Source organism: Equus asinus, chromosome 12 (assembly GCF_041296235.1).
Source record: "Equus asinus isolate D_3611 breed Donkey chromosome 12, EquAss-T2T_v2, whole genome shotgun sequence".
Classification (NCBI taxonomy): Eukaryota; Metazoa; Chordata; class Mammalia; order Perissodactyla; family Equidae; genus Equus; species Equus asinus.
The window spans coordinates 28,759,215-28,774,130 of record NC_091801.1 but is presented as its reverse complement, the minus strand read 5'-3'; the positions used below and the strand labels follow the sequence as shown (position 1 = coordinate 28,774,130).

At 35.9% G+C, this 14,916-nt stretch overlaps 1 protein-coding gene across 18 annotated transcripts in view; it reads left to right on the top strand.

Moving 5' to 3' along the window:
• RP1 (RP1 axonemal microtubule associated) overlaps nucleotides 1-14,916 on the top strand; it is a 449,795-nt gene that overhangs the window by 211,902 nt on the left and 222,977 nt on the right. For 17 of the 18 annotated variants that reach the window (XM_070481272.1, XM_070481268.1, XM_070481256.1 and 14 more), the window contains 2 exons: nucleotides 5,948-6,099; nucleotides 13,270-13,348. In XM_070481272.1, the coding sequence (XP_070337373.1) occupies nucleotides 5,948-6,099; nucleotides 13,270-13,348 (231 nt within the window). The remainder of the gene's footprint in view (nucleotides 1-5,947; nucleotides 6,100-13,269; nucleotides 13,349-14,916) is intronic. The other variant, XM_070481271.1, reaches the window with a different exon arrangement.

Genomic DNA, 14,916 nt, shown 5'->3' with positions numbered 1-14,916 from the left:
GGAAATGTTGACAAACTGAAACAAACTGAAACCCTTTGTGATCTGTCGCAGTGAGAACCCTAGGCCCTTCCAGCATATCAACAAGTACACACTGCCAATGTACTAAAGGAGCCATAAGAAGTCATGGATGACCTAGCTCCTCTTCCATCATGGCCTCTTGAATTGCTGTGCCAGTGAAATGGAGTACTGTTTGGAGAATAACATACCGTTCAAGATTTTGCTTGTTGTTAGTACTCCTGAACATACTTCTTTTATTCATGATCTTCATCCCAATATCAAAGTGGTGTTTCTCCCTCCAAACACGAGCTGTTTGATACATCCAAAGGATCAAGGAGTTTTATCAGTTTTTAAGACCTACTAATTGAGGAGGACCTTTGCTCAGGCTATTGCTGCAACTGAGGAAGACACTGAGAAAACACTGATGCAATTATGGAAGGATTGCAACATGTATAGACTGCATCAAGAACCTTGCTTGGGCTTGAGGTGATGTCGCTAAGGAATGTATGAATGGCATCTGGAAGAAGACACTCAAGAGGTTTGACTATGACTTCAGAGAATTTGCCAAGGTTGAGGAGGTTGCAAAAATCAACAAGGCTATGGTTGAGATGGCAAATAACTTTAACCTGGGTTTGGATGAGGATGACATTGAGGAGCGATTAGATGTGGTTCCTGAGGAATTGACAAATGAAGAGTTGTTGGAACTGGAACAGGAAGGTGCAGCTGAAGAAGAGGCAAGAGGAAAGGAAATTGCAGAAGAAAAAGAAGAACCACCCCTCCAAAAAAATTCATAATGAAGGGTTTAGCAGAAGCTTTTGCAGTTCTCACCAAGCTCCTTAAAAAGTTTGAAAACATGGACTCCAACACCAAGTGGTTTTCATTAATAGAGAGGAATGTTCATGGTGCCTTGTCTGCTTACAAGCAAATCTATGGCAAAAAATACAAACCAAGCAAACAACCATGGACATATTTCTGAAAAGAGTGACACCTCCTCTTTTCAGGAGAGCCTTCTTTTCAAGAAGTGCCTCAGGCAGGTCCTTCAGGACGTATTCCAGCAGAAGGCATTGTTATCATAGGAGATGACAGCGCCATGCATGTTATTGTCTTTGAAGACCTTTGAGTGGGGCAAGATATGGAGGTGGAAGACAGTAATATTGATCATCTTGACTCTGTGTAGGCCTAGGCTAATGTGTGTATTTATGTTTTTAACAAAAAAGTTTATGAAGTAAAAAAATAAATAAATAAAAGTAGGGGCCAGCCCCATGGCACAGTGGTTAAGTTTGCACATTCTGCTTTGGCGGCCCGAGGTTCACTGGTTTGGATCCGGGTGTGGACATGGCACCACTTGGCAAGCCATGCTGTGGTAGGTGTTCCACATATAAAGTAGAGGAGGTTGGGCACGGATGTTAGCTCAGGGCCAGTCTTCCTCAGCAAACAGAGGAGGATTGGCAGCAGTTAGTTCAGGGCTAATCTTCCTCAAAAAAAAAATAAATAAATAAAAATAGAAAAAAGCTTTTAGAATAAGGATATAAAGAAAGAAAATATTTTGTATACCTGTACAGTGTGTTTGTATTTTAAGCTGTGTTATTACAAAAGAGTCAAAAAGTTAAAAAATATTAAGCTTATAAAGTAAAGTTACAGTAAGCTAAGGTTAATTTATTATTGAAGAAAGAAAAAATATATATATATATTTTAAGATTGGCGCCTGAGCTAACATCTTTTGCCAATCTTTTTTTTTTTCCTTCTTCTCCCCTAAGCCCCCCCAGTACATAGTTGTGTATTCTAGTTGTGAGTGCCTCTAGTTGTGAGGTGTGGGACGCCACCTCAGCATGGCCTTATGAGTGGTGCTGTGTCCACGCCCGTGATCCGAACTGGCAAAACCCTGAGCCGCCGAAGTGGAGCGTGTGAACTTAACCACTTGACCATGGGGCCAGCCCCCAGAAAAATATTTTTTAATAAATTTAGTGTAGCCTAAGTATACTGAGATAATAATCCTTTTTCTGTATTACAAGGTTGTTTCAAGGAATAAGCTAAATAATGTATATGAAAGTGCTTTGTAACCTGCAATATACACAAATGTGAAGGATTATTTTTTTAAATTGTAAATTTAAATTGAGATATTTTACTTAAAAAAAGTTACTTCAAATGGTGCTGTAGGCCTAAGTATTGATTCATTTAATCTGATGTTTTTATTATTATGCCCTATTATGACAACCTAAGGGAAAAGATCCAAGTGAGTAAAGCAAAGTTTTACTTCACTGCATTTTCTGTCCTTTATGCTAAATAACTATATATGAATGGTAAGCTATGCAGTAGTTTCATTGTAACTTATGAGTGTAGATTATTGTTAGAATTATTTTGAGACATCTACTGTGTTTATTTTTCCAGCCTTTTGTCACATGAAACATCTTGGAGTAGTTACATTGACTTAAAATTTGTTTGAACTTTGGAAGTCGTTTCAACAGTGGATGGCATTTTCCCCTAAAGATACTGTAGCATGTTTGATTGAAAATATTTGTTTTTCCAAGTTCTGCCTTCTTGTGTGGGACCATCTATAGGTTGGAAAGGAAGTGTTGTCTGTCCAGAATTGCAATGAATCATATACTTGTCATTCAGTCTCTGCCTGGTATTCTGCCCTCCTCTCTATTGGGCACTGAAGAGCAAATTGAGGAAAGTCAGGGACCAGGCCTGCCCTTAAGTATTGCATGTTGTATCTGGTTGCTGAGAATGTCCCAGGACCCCCTTCTAGAGTGGTATGGGGTGTGAGCATTAGGTACTGAAAGACGTGAGGTGCATTGAAGGGCTGCAGTTATTTAGGAGGAGTAAGTGGGCAGTGAGGACTGGCATCTTGGAGGAGGCAGAACTAGCCTTAAAGAGTGGGGCAGAGTTTAGAAGCAGAGGGTGAGGGGATAGTTTCATGAGAGTTGGGAAGTATCCAGTGTAAATGCTGTTTGGTTTCTTTTTCTGCACAGAGACAGTTGGGCATGTTTGGTAGCCCCAGTGATGCGTTAATCTGATTATTATTATTTTTTTAAAGGTATGCTTTTTTTGTGTGTGTGAGGAAGATGGGAGTCCACTATTCAGAGTTAGCTTCTTATGTTGGCCTTGTTGTGCACTGGGGTTCTGTTGTACCCATCTAATGTGGAATCATCCCAGGACAAGTACTCTTTTTTTTTTTTTAATAATTTTTTTTAAAGATTGGCACCTGAGTTAACAACTGTGGCCAATCTTTCTTTTATTTTGCTTAAAGATTGGCACCTGAGCTAACAGTTGTTGCCAATTTTTTTTGTCTTTCTTTTCTGCTTTATCTCCCCAAATCCCCCCTGGTATATAGTTGTATGTCTTAGTTGCAGGTCCTTTTAGTTGTGGCATGTGGGACACCTCCTCAGCGTGGCCTGACGAGCAGTGCCATGTCGGCCCCCAGGATCCGAACCAGCGAAACCCTGGGCTGCTGCAGCGTAGTGTGTGAACTTAACCACTCGGCCATGGGGCCGGCCCCGACAAGTACTCTTTGGTAAAACCACTTGCTTGGTCTCAGAAGCTGCCTTTTTGATTTTGAAAGGTGTGCAGGATTTTATAAGGTGGCCTTGCTGACACTGTCTGGAAAATCCAGGAAATAGAGATATGTGCTATTAACACCAGTTTTTAATCATTGGCTTTGTGGAGAATTTGTATTAGAGTTTAAAAAAGGAGTCTCTCATTTTTTGTGCACAGGTGGCTGTAGAATGTTATCAATAGGATTTTGACCAAACTCAGGGGACTAAGGGTAGTTTGCTGGCATCATTCCTCCTCCTTTAGCATATCTGTGCCCCGTGAAGTGGCTAACCTCATGAACTCAGTTTCATGTTTATTCCATCTGTTTCTCTGCAAGTTCCTTTTTGTTGCTCTTCCTTCATTCCTGATGTTTCAGATTTCTTTCTGGTATCATTTTCCTTCTCTCTGAAGAATTTCCTTTAATAGTTCTTTTACAGCAAGTCTTCTGGCAAGGGATTCTTTTAGTTGTCATTCATCTGAGAATGTCTTTATGTCACCTTAATTCCTGAAGGATATTTTTGATGGATATAGAATTCTGTGTTGACAGTTCTTTGCTTTGAACCCTTAAAAAATATCATGCCATTTCCTTTAGGCCTTTATGGTTTCTGATGAGAAATCCACAATCATTAGAATCATTATTTCCATATAGTAATGTATCATTTTCTCTAGCTGCTTTCAAATTTTTTTCGTCATCTTTTATTTTCAGCAGTTTGCTTATGAAGTTTCTGGACATGGATTACTTTTGATTCATTGTGTTTGGGGTTTACTGAGCTTCTTGAATTTGTGGGTATATATCTTTTGCCAGATTTGGGAAGTTTTTAGCCATTATTTCTTCAAATATTCTTTCAGCTTAACATTCTTTTTCCTTTCCTTCAGATACTGTATGACATGAATATTAGATTTTTTCTTGTTGCCCCACCGGTCCCTGAGGCTCTGTTTGTTTTGTAAACAATATTTTTCTCTGTTGTTACATTGGATAATTTCTATTTAATCTGTCTTCAAGCTCACTGGTGCTTTCTTCTGTCCTTTTCATTCTGCTCTAGACCCTATTCTGTCAGTTTAAAAATTTGCTTATGGTGTTTTTTTCAGCTCTAAAATTTCCATTTGATTTTTCTTTAACTTTTCTATTTTGTTGCTTAGACTTTCTGTTTTTCCATTGGTTTCAAGAGTTTTCATGATTATTTATAGTAGCATTTGTATCATAGTTGTTCTAAAGTCTGTGTCAGATAATTCTAATACTGGTGTCATCTTGAAGTTGGTAACTCTTCATTGTCTTTTTCCACGTAAGTTGACATTTTCCTGATTTTTCATATGCTGAATAATTTTGAATTACATCCTAGATATTTTGCATATTATTGTTTGAGACACTGAGTGTTATTGAAATCCTATGAAGGATGTTCATATTTTTCTTCTAACAGTCAGTTGACCACTGGTTAGTTTCAGGCCACAGATTCCCACCTGTCATCTGTGGGCTGTGGTTCCAATGTCAGTTCAGTTTTAAAAGTTTTGCAGTGTTATTCAGATCTGTCCCACATGTTTACTATTCATTGGCGAATCTGGGGTCTGGGTGGAGGTTTATCTGTTAATATAGATCTCAAAGTCTTTAATATGCTGGGTAGGATCAGATTAATGTGTCTTCAGCTTAGAGGTGAGCTCAGGAGTTCATAAACAACTTTATGGGTTTGCTTTTCTTCCCTCTTCATAACGTCTTTGGTATTTTTCAGTTCCATGACTCCTATTTTTGGTCATTTTGCTGATTAGCTGGTGCTTTAGTTTTCCTGTTTTTCTGTGCACTTCTATAGTCTTCTTGTGTCTAGGGCTAAGCAGTGGTAGGACAGAGAAAGGAAAGAAAGCAATAGAGATTGGTCGCACCCTATTAAAGTCCAGCTCCTCTGAAGAGAGGTGAAGTTTTTCTCTCTCAGAGTGTTGGCTCCTGTATGCTTCTGTGCCCAGGTACTTGGATGTGAGAGAATGGAGAAATGAAAGAGAAGAAAAATGGTAGAATATCTGAACCTTTTCTCTGTGTTAGGAGTTCCTTCTCCTGTTTCTTGAGCCAGAGCAAGAGAGCTTCTCCTGAGCTCCCTGTGTCTGAACTCCAGTGCCCCCTTCCAGGTTTCTGGTGCACTAAGCCCAAGAGGGAGATACCAGAGGATGAAAAATGGTAAACTCACTGTTTATTTAAACTTTAAATTCTGGTCTTCTTCCTCAATCCTCCTGCTACTGTATACTTTTCAGAGTCTTCATATACCTGCTCCATGCATTCTGTCAAGATTTTATACATGTATTCGTGGGAGAGACTAGGTGGAGTGTGTTACTACATTTCACCTGGAACTGGAACTCTCGATTAGATACATGTAAATTTTCTATCATATGAGTAATGCTTGGCATATAAAGCTTATTTTTCTTTTGTTGTCAGTGACAATATATGAAGTACACGTGGCAACGGGTGAGCTTTGGAATGCTGGAACAGTAGCAAATGTCTACATGTCTATCTATGGGGAAAAGGGAGATACAGGATCCAGACAACTATTTAGATCGAAGACCTCCTTCAGTTTTTTAAGAGGACAAGTAAGTGAGCAAAAAACCCTTTGTCTGACTTTTTAAAAAATTTTGGTAAAAAATACATAAAACAAAATTTACCACCTTTAAATATCTTTAAATGCACAGTTCTGTAATGTTAAGTATATTCACTCTGTTGTGCAACAGATCTCCAGAAATTTTTCATCTTGCAAAACTGAAACTTCATACTCGTTAAACAACTCCTCATTTCCCCCTTCCCCAGCCCCTCGTAACCACCATTCTACTTTCTGTTTCTATGAATTTGACTACTTTGGATATCTCATATAATTAGAATCAGACAATAATTGTCTTTTTGTGACTGGCTAATTTCACTTAGCATAATGTCCTTAAGTTTCATCCATGTTGTAGAATGTGACAGGCTGAATAATATTCCATTATCACATTTTCTTTATCCATTGATGGGAAATTTGATTTTTTTGAACTCTTGGCTATTGTTCATAGTGCAGCTATGAACATGGATATGCAAATATTTCCTTGTACCTTCTATTCTTTTGGCTATATACTCAGAAGCAGAATTGCTAGATCATATGAAAGTTCCATATATAATTTTTGGGGAAACTGGCAGAACTGTTTGCATAGTGATTTCACCATTTTACATTCCTACCAGCGTTGTACAAGCATGCTAGTTTCTCACTATTCTCAACAACCCCTGTTATTTTCTGTTTTTTGACGGTAACCATCCTAATGGATGTGAGGTGATATCTCATTGTTTTGATTTGCATTTCTTTAATGTTAATTGGTTTTGACATCTTTTTATACATTTGTTGGTGATTTGTAAATCATTTTTGGAGAAATGTTTATTCAAGTACTTTGCCATTTTAAAATCAAGTTATTTGTTTATTTGTTGTTGAGTTGTAGGAGTCCTTTGTGTATTCTGGGTATTGACCCTTTGTCACATATTTGATTTGTAAATATTTTCTCCCATTGTGTAAGTTGCTTTTTCACTCTTTTAATTGTGTCCTTTGATGCACAGAAGGTTTTAAGTTTGATGTAGTCCCATTTGTCTATTTTGCCTTTTTTTTTTTTTTGGCATGTGCTTTTGGTGTCTTATTCAAGAAATCATTGCCAAATCCAATGTTCTCAAACTTTTCCCTATGTTTTTTTCTAGGAGTTTTTAGTTTGGGGTATTATATTTGATTTTTAATGCATTTTGGGTTAATTTTTGTATATGCCATAAGGTAAGGGTCCAACTTCATTCTTTTGCATGTGGATATCTAGTTTTCCCAACACTATTTTGAAGAGACTGTCCTTTTCCTGTTAAGTGGTCTTGGCACCCTTGTCAAAGATTGTTTGACTATCTATTTGAGAGTTTATGTCTAGGCTCCCTAGTCTATATTATTGATCTATATCTCTATCTTTGTGTCAGTACCACACCATTTTGAGTACTGTAGCTTTGTAACATGTTTTGAAGCCAGGAAGTATGAGACCTCCAAGTTTATTCTTATTTTTTAAGATTGTTTTGACTATTCAGGGTCCCTAGAGATGTCATATGAATTTTAGGATGGATTTTTCTATTTATGCAAAAACACCATTCAGATTTTGATAGAGATTGTATTGGATCTGTAGATTGCTTTGGTAGTGTTGATGTCTAAGCAAAATTAACTCTACTAGTCCATGAACACAGGATGTCTTTCTATTTATTTGTATCTGCTTTCATTTCTTTCAGCAATCTTTTGAAGTTTTCAACATGTAAGTCTTTCAATTCCTTGGTTAGGTTTATTCCTAAGGCTTTTTTTAAAAGATTTTATTTTTCCTTTTTATCCCCAAAGCCCCCTGGTACATAGTTGTGTATTTTTAGTTGTGGGTCCTTCTAGTTGTGGCATGCGGGATGCTGCCTCAGCGTGGCTTGATGAGCAGGGCCATGTCTGTGCCCAGGATCTGAACTGGCAAAACCCTGGGCCGCCAAAGCAGAGCTTGCGAACTTCACCACTCTGCCACGGGGCCAACACCTATTCCTAAGGTTTTTATTCTTTTTGATGCTATTGTAAATGGATTTGATTTCTTAATTCCTTTTGAAATGGGTGATTGTTAATGTATAGAAGCACAATTTTTTTAAGTGAATAAGTTTACTTCTCATTCTAATTTTTTGAGTGCATTTTTCATGAAAGGGTGCTGAAACTTGTCAGATGTGTTTTCCGCATGAATTGAGACAATCATCTCACTTTTGTACTTCATTCAGTTAATATGGCTTATCACATTGATTTTTCATATGTTGAACCATCCTTTCATTCCAGGAATTAATCGTACTAGGTCATAGTGTATAATCCTTTTAAGATACTTTTAAATTTCGTTTGCTAATATTTTATTGAGTATTTCTGCATAAATGTTTATCATGGTTATTGGTTTGTAGTTTTCTTGTGTCTGTCTGGCTTTGGTATCAGGCTAAGGCCAGCTTTATAGAATGAACTTGGAAGTATTCCCTTCTCTTCTGTTTTTTGGAAAAGTTTGAGGAGGGTTGGTGTTAATTCTTCTTTAAATGTTTGGGACTCAGGAGATTTTTGATTACCACTTCGATTTCCTTACTACTTATTGGTCTCTTCAGGTTTCCTATTTTTTCATGATTCTTTCTTGGTAGGTTGTGTGTTTCTAGGAATTCATCCATTTCTTCTAGGTTGTCCAATTTGTAGGCATGTAATTGTTAATAAAATTTTCTTTCAATCCTCTTTTATTTCTATGACATTGGTTGTAATGTTCCCTCTTTCATTTCTGATTTTACTTATTTGAGTCCTCTCATATTTCTTAGTTCATTTAGCTAAGGGTTTGTCAATTTTGTTGATCTATTCAAAAAACCAACTCTTTGTTTCCTTGATTTTTTATTTTCTATTCTCTGTTTTGTTTATTTCTGCTTAATCTTTATTATGTCCTTCCTTCTGCCAACTTTTGATTTAGTTTGTTCTTTTTTTAAATAGTTCCTTGATTTGTAAATTTAGTTTGTTTATTTGAAATCTTTCTTCTTTTTTTTTTTTTGAGGAAAATGGGCCCTGAGCTAACATCTGTTGCCAATCTTCCTCTTTTTGCTTGAGGAAGATGGTTGCTGAGTTTACATCTGTGCCAATCTTCCACTAGTTCACCTGGGACGCTTCCACAGCATGGCTTCACACGTGTTGCTAGGTCCTTGCCTGGGATCTGAACCCGTGAACCCCAGGCCGCTGAAACCAAGCATATGAACCTAACCACTATGCAACCCAACCAGCCCTCTTTCTTCTTTTTTAATGTAATCATTTAAGGGCATAACCTTACCTCTTAGCACTGCTTTTGCTGCATCCCATAAGTTTTGGTATATTGTGTTTTCATTTTCATTTGTCTCCATATATTTTCTAATTTCCCTTGTGATTTCTTTTTTAACCCACTGGTTGTTTAAGAGTGTGTTGTTTAATTTCCATGTGTTCGTAGATTTTTCTGTTTTCCTTCTGCTATTGATTTCTAGTTTCAGTCCGTTGTTATCAGAAAAATTACTTGATGTGATTTCAGTATTTGTAAATTTGTTAAGATTTGTTTTGTGACATAACATGTGATCTATCCTGGAGAATGTTCCATGTGTACTTGAGAAAAATGTATATTTTGCTTTTGCTATTGTTGAGTAGAGAGTTTTGTGTATGTGTGTTCTATCCAGTTGTTCTATAAGTGTTGTTCAAGTCCTCTGTTTCCTTATTGATCTTCTGTCTAGCTCTTGTATCTATTATTGAAAGTGGGGCATTGACATCTCCTACTATTATTGTCTTGCTGTCTGTTTCTCCCTTCAGGTCTGTTAATGTTTGCTTCCTATATTTGGGAAGACTGAAGTTAGTGCATATATGTTTATAATTGTTGTAGCTTCCTATTGAACTGACTCTTTATCATTATACAATATCTTTCTTTGTGACAATTTTTGACTTCAAGTCTATTTTGTCTTATAAAGTATGGATTCCTGCTCTCTTTTGGTTAGAATTTGCATGATGTATCTTCTCCCATTCTTTTATTTTCAGTCTGTGTGTATCCTTTTGTCCGAAGTAAGTCTATTTTTTAGTCAGTATATAGGTAATTTTTTTTAATCTATTCAGCCTATGTTTTTGATGTGAGAGTTAATCAGTTTTCATTTAAAGTAATTACTGATAGAGAAATATTTACTATTGCCATTTTTTTGGTTTTCTATATGTCTTTAGCTTTTTTGTCCCTCCTTTCCTCTCTTACAGTCTTTCTCTGTGTTTTGTTGATTTTTTGCAGTGAAATGCTTTGTTTGGTGTCTCTTCCTTTTGTGTATCTTCCATAGATATTATCTTTGTGGTTACCATTGCAGCTATGTAAAACATTTTAAAGTTGTAACAATCTGTTTTAAACTGATAACTTCAATCAAACTTCAATACCAAAACTACTCTTTTATAGTTCCACCTTCGTAGATTCATTATTGATGTCACAAATATGTCCTTTTATATTATATACTCATTAACATAGGTTTATAGTTTTTTATGTTTTTGTCTTTTAGTTCTATACAAGAATTAAAAGTAAACTTATGCACTGAAATTATAATAATAGAAGCTACTATATTTCTCCATGTATTTATTTTTACTGGGAGAATATATTTTTGTATGGCTTTATGTTGCTATCTAGTGTACTTTTCTTTCAATGTGAAAGACTGCCTGTACCTTTTCTTTTAGGGAAATCCAGTGGTAATGAACTCCCTCAGCTTTCATTTCTTTGGGAAGGTCTTAAATTTTCTTTATTTTTGAAGGATACAGAAATCTTGGTTGACAGATTTTTCTTTTAGCAGTTTAAATGTATTATTCCATTGCCTTCTAGCCTACATGATTTCTACTGAGGAATCCACTCATAACTTATAGAAGCTCAGTATTACGTGATCAATTGCTTTTTTCTTGCTACTTTCAGGATTTTTTCTTTAACTTTTGACAATTTGGTGATAATGTGTCTTGGTTTGGGTCTCTTTAAGTTTATCTTAGTTTTAATTCATTGATTTTCTTGAATTTGTATGTCCATTTCTCTCCTCAGATTTGACAAGTTTTTGGTCATTATTTCTTCAAATAAGCTCTTTGCCCTTTCTATCTCTTGTCATCTTCTGGGACTCTTATAATTCATATACTGTTTTGTTTGATGGTATCCCATGAGTTCCTTAGGCTCTCATCATTTTATTCATTTTTTTTCCAGTTTAGATGATTTCACATGACCTGTCTTTTAGTTCACTGACTCTTTCTCTTCTGCCTGATCAAGTCTACTATTGAAACTATCTAATGAATTTGTCAATTCAATTGTTGTGTTTATCATCTCCGGAATTTCTGTTTGGTGCTTTCATATTTTTTCTTTCCTTTTGTTGATATTCTTGTTTTGGTCATGCATCAGTTTCCTGATTTTTTTAGTTGACTTTCTGCATTATCTTTTAGCTTATTGAACTTAAGACAGTTGTTTTAATTTTTTTCTCAGGAAGTTCAGACATCTGCGTTTCTTTAGGGCCAGTTTCTGGAATTTTATTTCCTTCTTTTCATTGGGCCATGTTTCCCTCTTTCTTTATATGCATTGTGATGTTTTGCTGAGATTTGGGCATTTGAAAAAACAACTCTCCCTCCCAGTCTTAAAGGGCTAACTTTGTGTCAGTGAAGACCTTCACCAATGAGCCTGGTTAGTTTCTGGGACCTCTCAGACTTTTTCTGGCTATGTCTCTTCTCTGGGTTTGTATATGTGTTTTTGCTGTCTTAATTTCCCTAAGATGCTTGCTCCTGTTTCTTCTCCAGTGCCCATAATCTCCTGCCCCACCCCATGTCTGCCTGCTGTACTACAGAATCTCTGTAGCTCTACATGCTATGGTACTCTCCTCTGTTTTCCTTGGCTTCCAAACTATGCTGCCATTACTGTTAGTACTCCAGATTAAGTGAGTAAGAAACCAATCCCTTAGGTAGCCTCCAGAGAAGCCAGAATTTTGTATGCATTGTCCACTCTTTTGTTTCTTTCCCAAGAGAGAATCTAGAGTATTGAACATTTCCTCCCAGTCGTAATGCACTATGCCAAGTAGGGAGAGGCACATGGGTACATGAAAAGCCACAAGTAGTCTTTGAGTATCTCAGGATATTTCCATTGCATGTTTCCTCTCTTTCTGTCTTTTTTTTTTTTTTTTTTAGCTTTCTCTACATCAGTTAAGTATTGTAACTCATAATTTTTTCTGCCAATATTTTCTGTTTTTGCATAGCAAGTCTTCCTTTTCTAGCAGATCTATTTTGTGGATAAAGGATAACTGTATTACCCGTTAACCTGTACCATTCTTGGATAATATTTTTTTGCTAATGAATACTAATGGCTTTGTTATCTGTTATTTGTGTTATTTCTAGTTCACTTATATAAAGGCAGAGTGGTTGCAAAGGAAAGTAGTCTTATTACATACCAGAGGAACTGAGCTCTAATCTTGGTTCTGTGCCTCACTTTTCTTACAGAAAATGGATATGTTTTTTCTCACTGAGTCACTTTTAAAGATAAAATAAAATGTATGTGACAGTTTGCAAAATGCATAAGACACTATATAAATGCAAAGGTTATTTTTTGTTTCTGGATTATTTTTCAATTGATATGCTACATCATGTATGTTTTTGCATTTTAACCTGTAGCATTATCTTAAATATTACCAAAGGAACTCTGGGCTCCTCAATTTTACCCATATTCTGAATACATAAACCACTGGAGCCACAAACATTAATAGGTTTGATTGCAGCAGCACACTGGGACTTCAGAGCACTGTTATAAATTTCTAATAATTCTTGCATCAGCATCCTAAAATTACTTTAGGAACATTATATTTATGAATGGCCCAGAAACATTACTAAGAAAAATTCCATCCCAGGGGAGATAAGATTCGGTTGTATTCAAATTTTAGTATATTTTATAATTATTACATTTATGTTATCAATATTTGAAAAATATTATTGTAGAGAGTTCCAAAATTTGTGCTTTTATAATGAAAACTTGGCAACAAAGAGGAGCAGGGTATATTTCAAAACTTATTACTGTACTCTATCAGTTAATATTGTTTTATCTCTACTTTCTTAATTTAGACAGATTTGTGTATTTACTAAATCAACATAATTCTTCTCACCATCAATTTTTACTGTATCTTAATTTTTACTCTAGTTAGAAATGAGACTTGTAGTCTGGATCAAACTATACTTTTTTGATTTGTTACAGACTGACACCTTCTCCTTGGAAGCTGTGCACCTTGGGGATTTGTACAAGATTGTCATAGGCCATGATGGGCTTGGCCCTGGTAAGAGTCTTTCATAGGTAGATAATCAATGTCTGATTCTGCTCTATTCATGTGAAACCCTGTACAAGTCCAGAAAATAATTATGGAAAACTTGTAATAAAATAATCTCTAAGTATTGACTCTCTGAAATGAAAATATTGTCCATAGATAATCTTTAAATTTTAAGTAGGTATATTTTTCGTCAAAATGACATAGAATTGTCCAAATGAATGCTCTGCTTAGAATGCTAGAAAGGATGATGCATGAAAATTGGGGAAATGTCAAATTTATATGTGGCTGCATTCCAGCATGCTACTGGTGGATGTAGGAGCAGCGTCCTCTGGGAGTGATATTCCATGAAGTGCTAGCAGTAGTGCCAACAGTCACACATTAAGGGCACTGTTCTGGCAGCAAGGTCTCAGCTGTGTTTTGTGTTTTCTGCTGCAATTTTGTTTAGATTTCTTCTTCATTTTCCCATCAATTCTGTGAGATGACCCACATCTTCCCAATAAATTCATTTTCTGCCATAAGATAAACAAAATCCTTTCACAAAAGACAAAAGTACTAAAGTGCACCTACCACAAAAAGGATAAAAAAACAGAAAGCATCAAACAATATGAAAAACTCTAAAAAGTATCAATGTATAATTTTAAAAATGTTAAGAACAAAGTTCTCATATCAATATATAATGAATGTGTGTTTAAATAATGTGTTTAAATAGTTAATGAAAAAGTTAGCAGGATGACAAAGCTGGTTCAAAGGAGGTTCCCAAAACTGAAAAATATATACTTATAATCAGTGCAAAAAAGAATGATGAATAAGATTAATAAGTAAAAAATATGGCTACTGTCCTAAGATAAAAACAGAATCTTTGAGGTTGTCCTCTCACTTGGACAAAATTCATTTATATTTTGACCAGACACAAATCTTCTGCATTTTATTTTTCTGTCGGTAGACAGCTAATTTTAGAGAGTCTGAGCCCTAATCCATAGTAAATGCTAAGTCAAATAACCTTACCTTTCTGCAGGGAGTCAGATGACTCTCAGGCAGCCTTGTTAGACAGTGCTCAAGTAAAACATTAAAAGGATGTGTTAACGTGCCCAAGCTAACACCTACATGCTAACTAATTCAATTTTCTAAATTGTTTTGGTAGATCTGCTATGTATAAGGTGCTGTACCAAGTATTTTCTATAGTAAGTATAAAGATAACCAAATTGGAATGCTGTCCTTGAGTCCACCAAGAGATAGCAAGATGATTTTAAATCCTAAAAAGTTTGGCACAACATTTTGCTTCCTGATGCCGGTTGAGAGTTCAAGTCCTGTCTTTTTTTCCCTTCCACATTGTGATTTTCCCAGTTTATCCTCTACATGGAATTTCAGTAATTGAGTTATCATCACTGTGACATAGTGAAGAAAATACTAGAATCTAAGCCAGCGACAGGTTTGAATCCAGGCCCTGTCACTTGTTGACTTTTTGAACTTGAGTGAATCATTTAACGTCTCTGAGCTTCAGTCCATACTGTGTAAAGTGAGGTAGAGACCTCATGTGGTTATTGTGAGGATTATGTGACATTGTTTATGAATGGCAA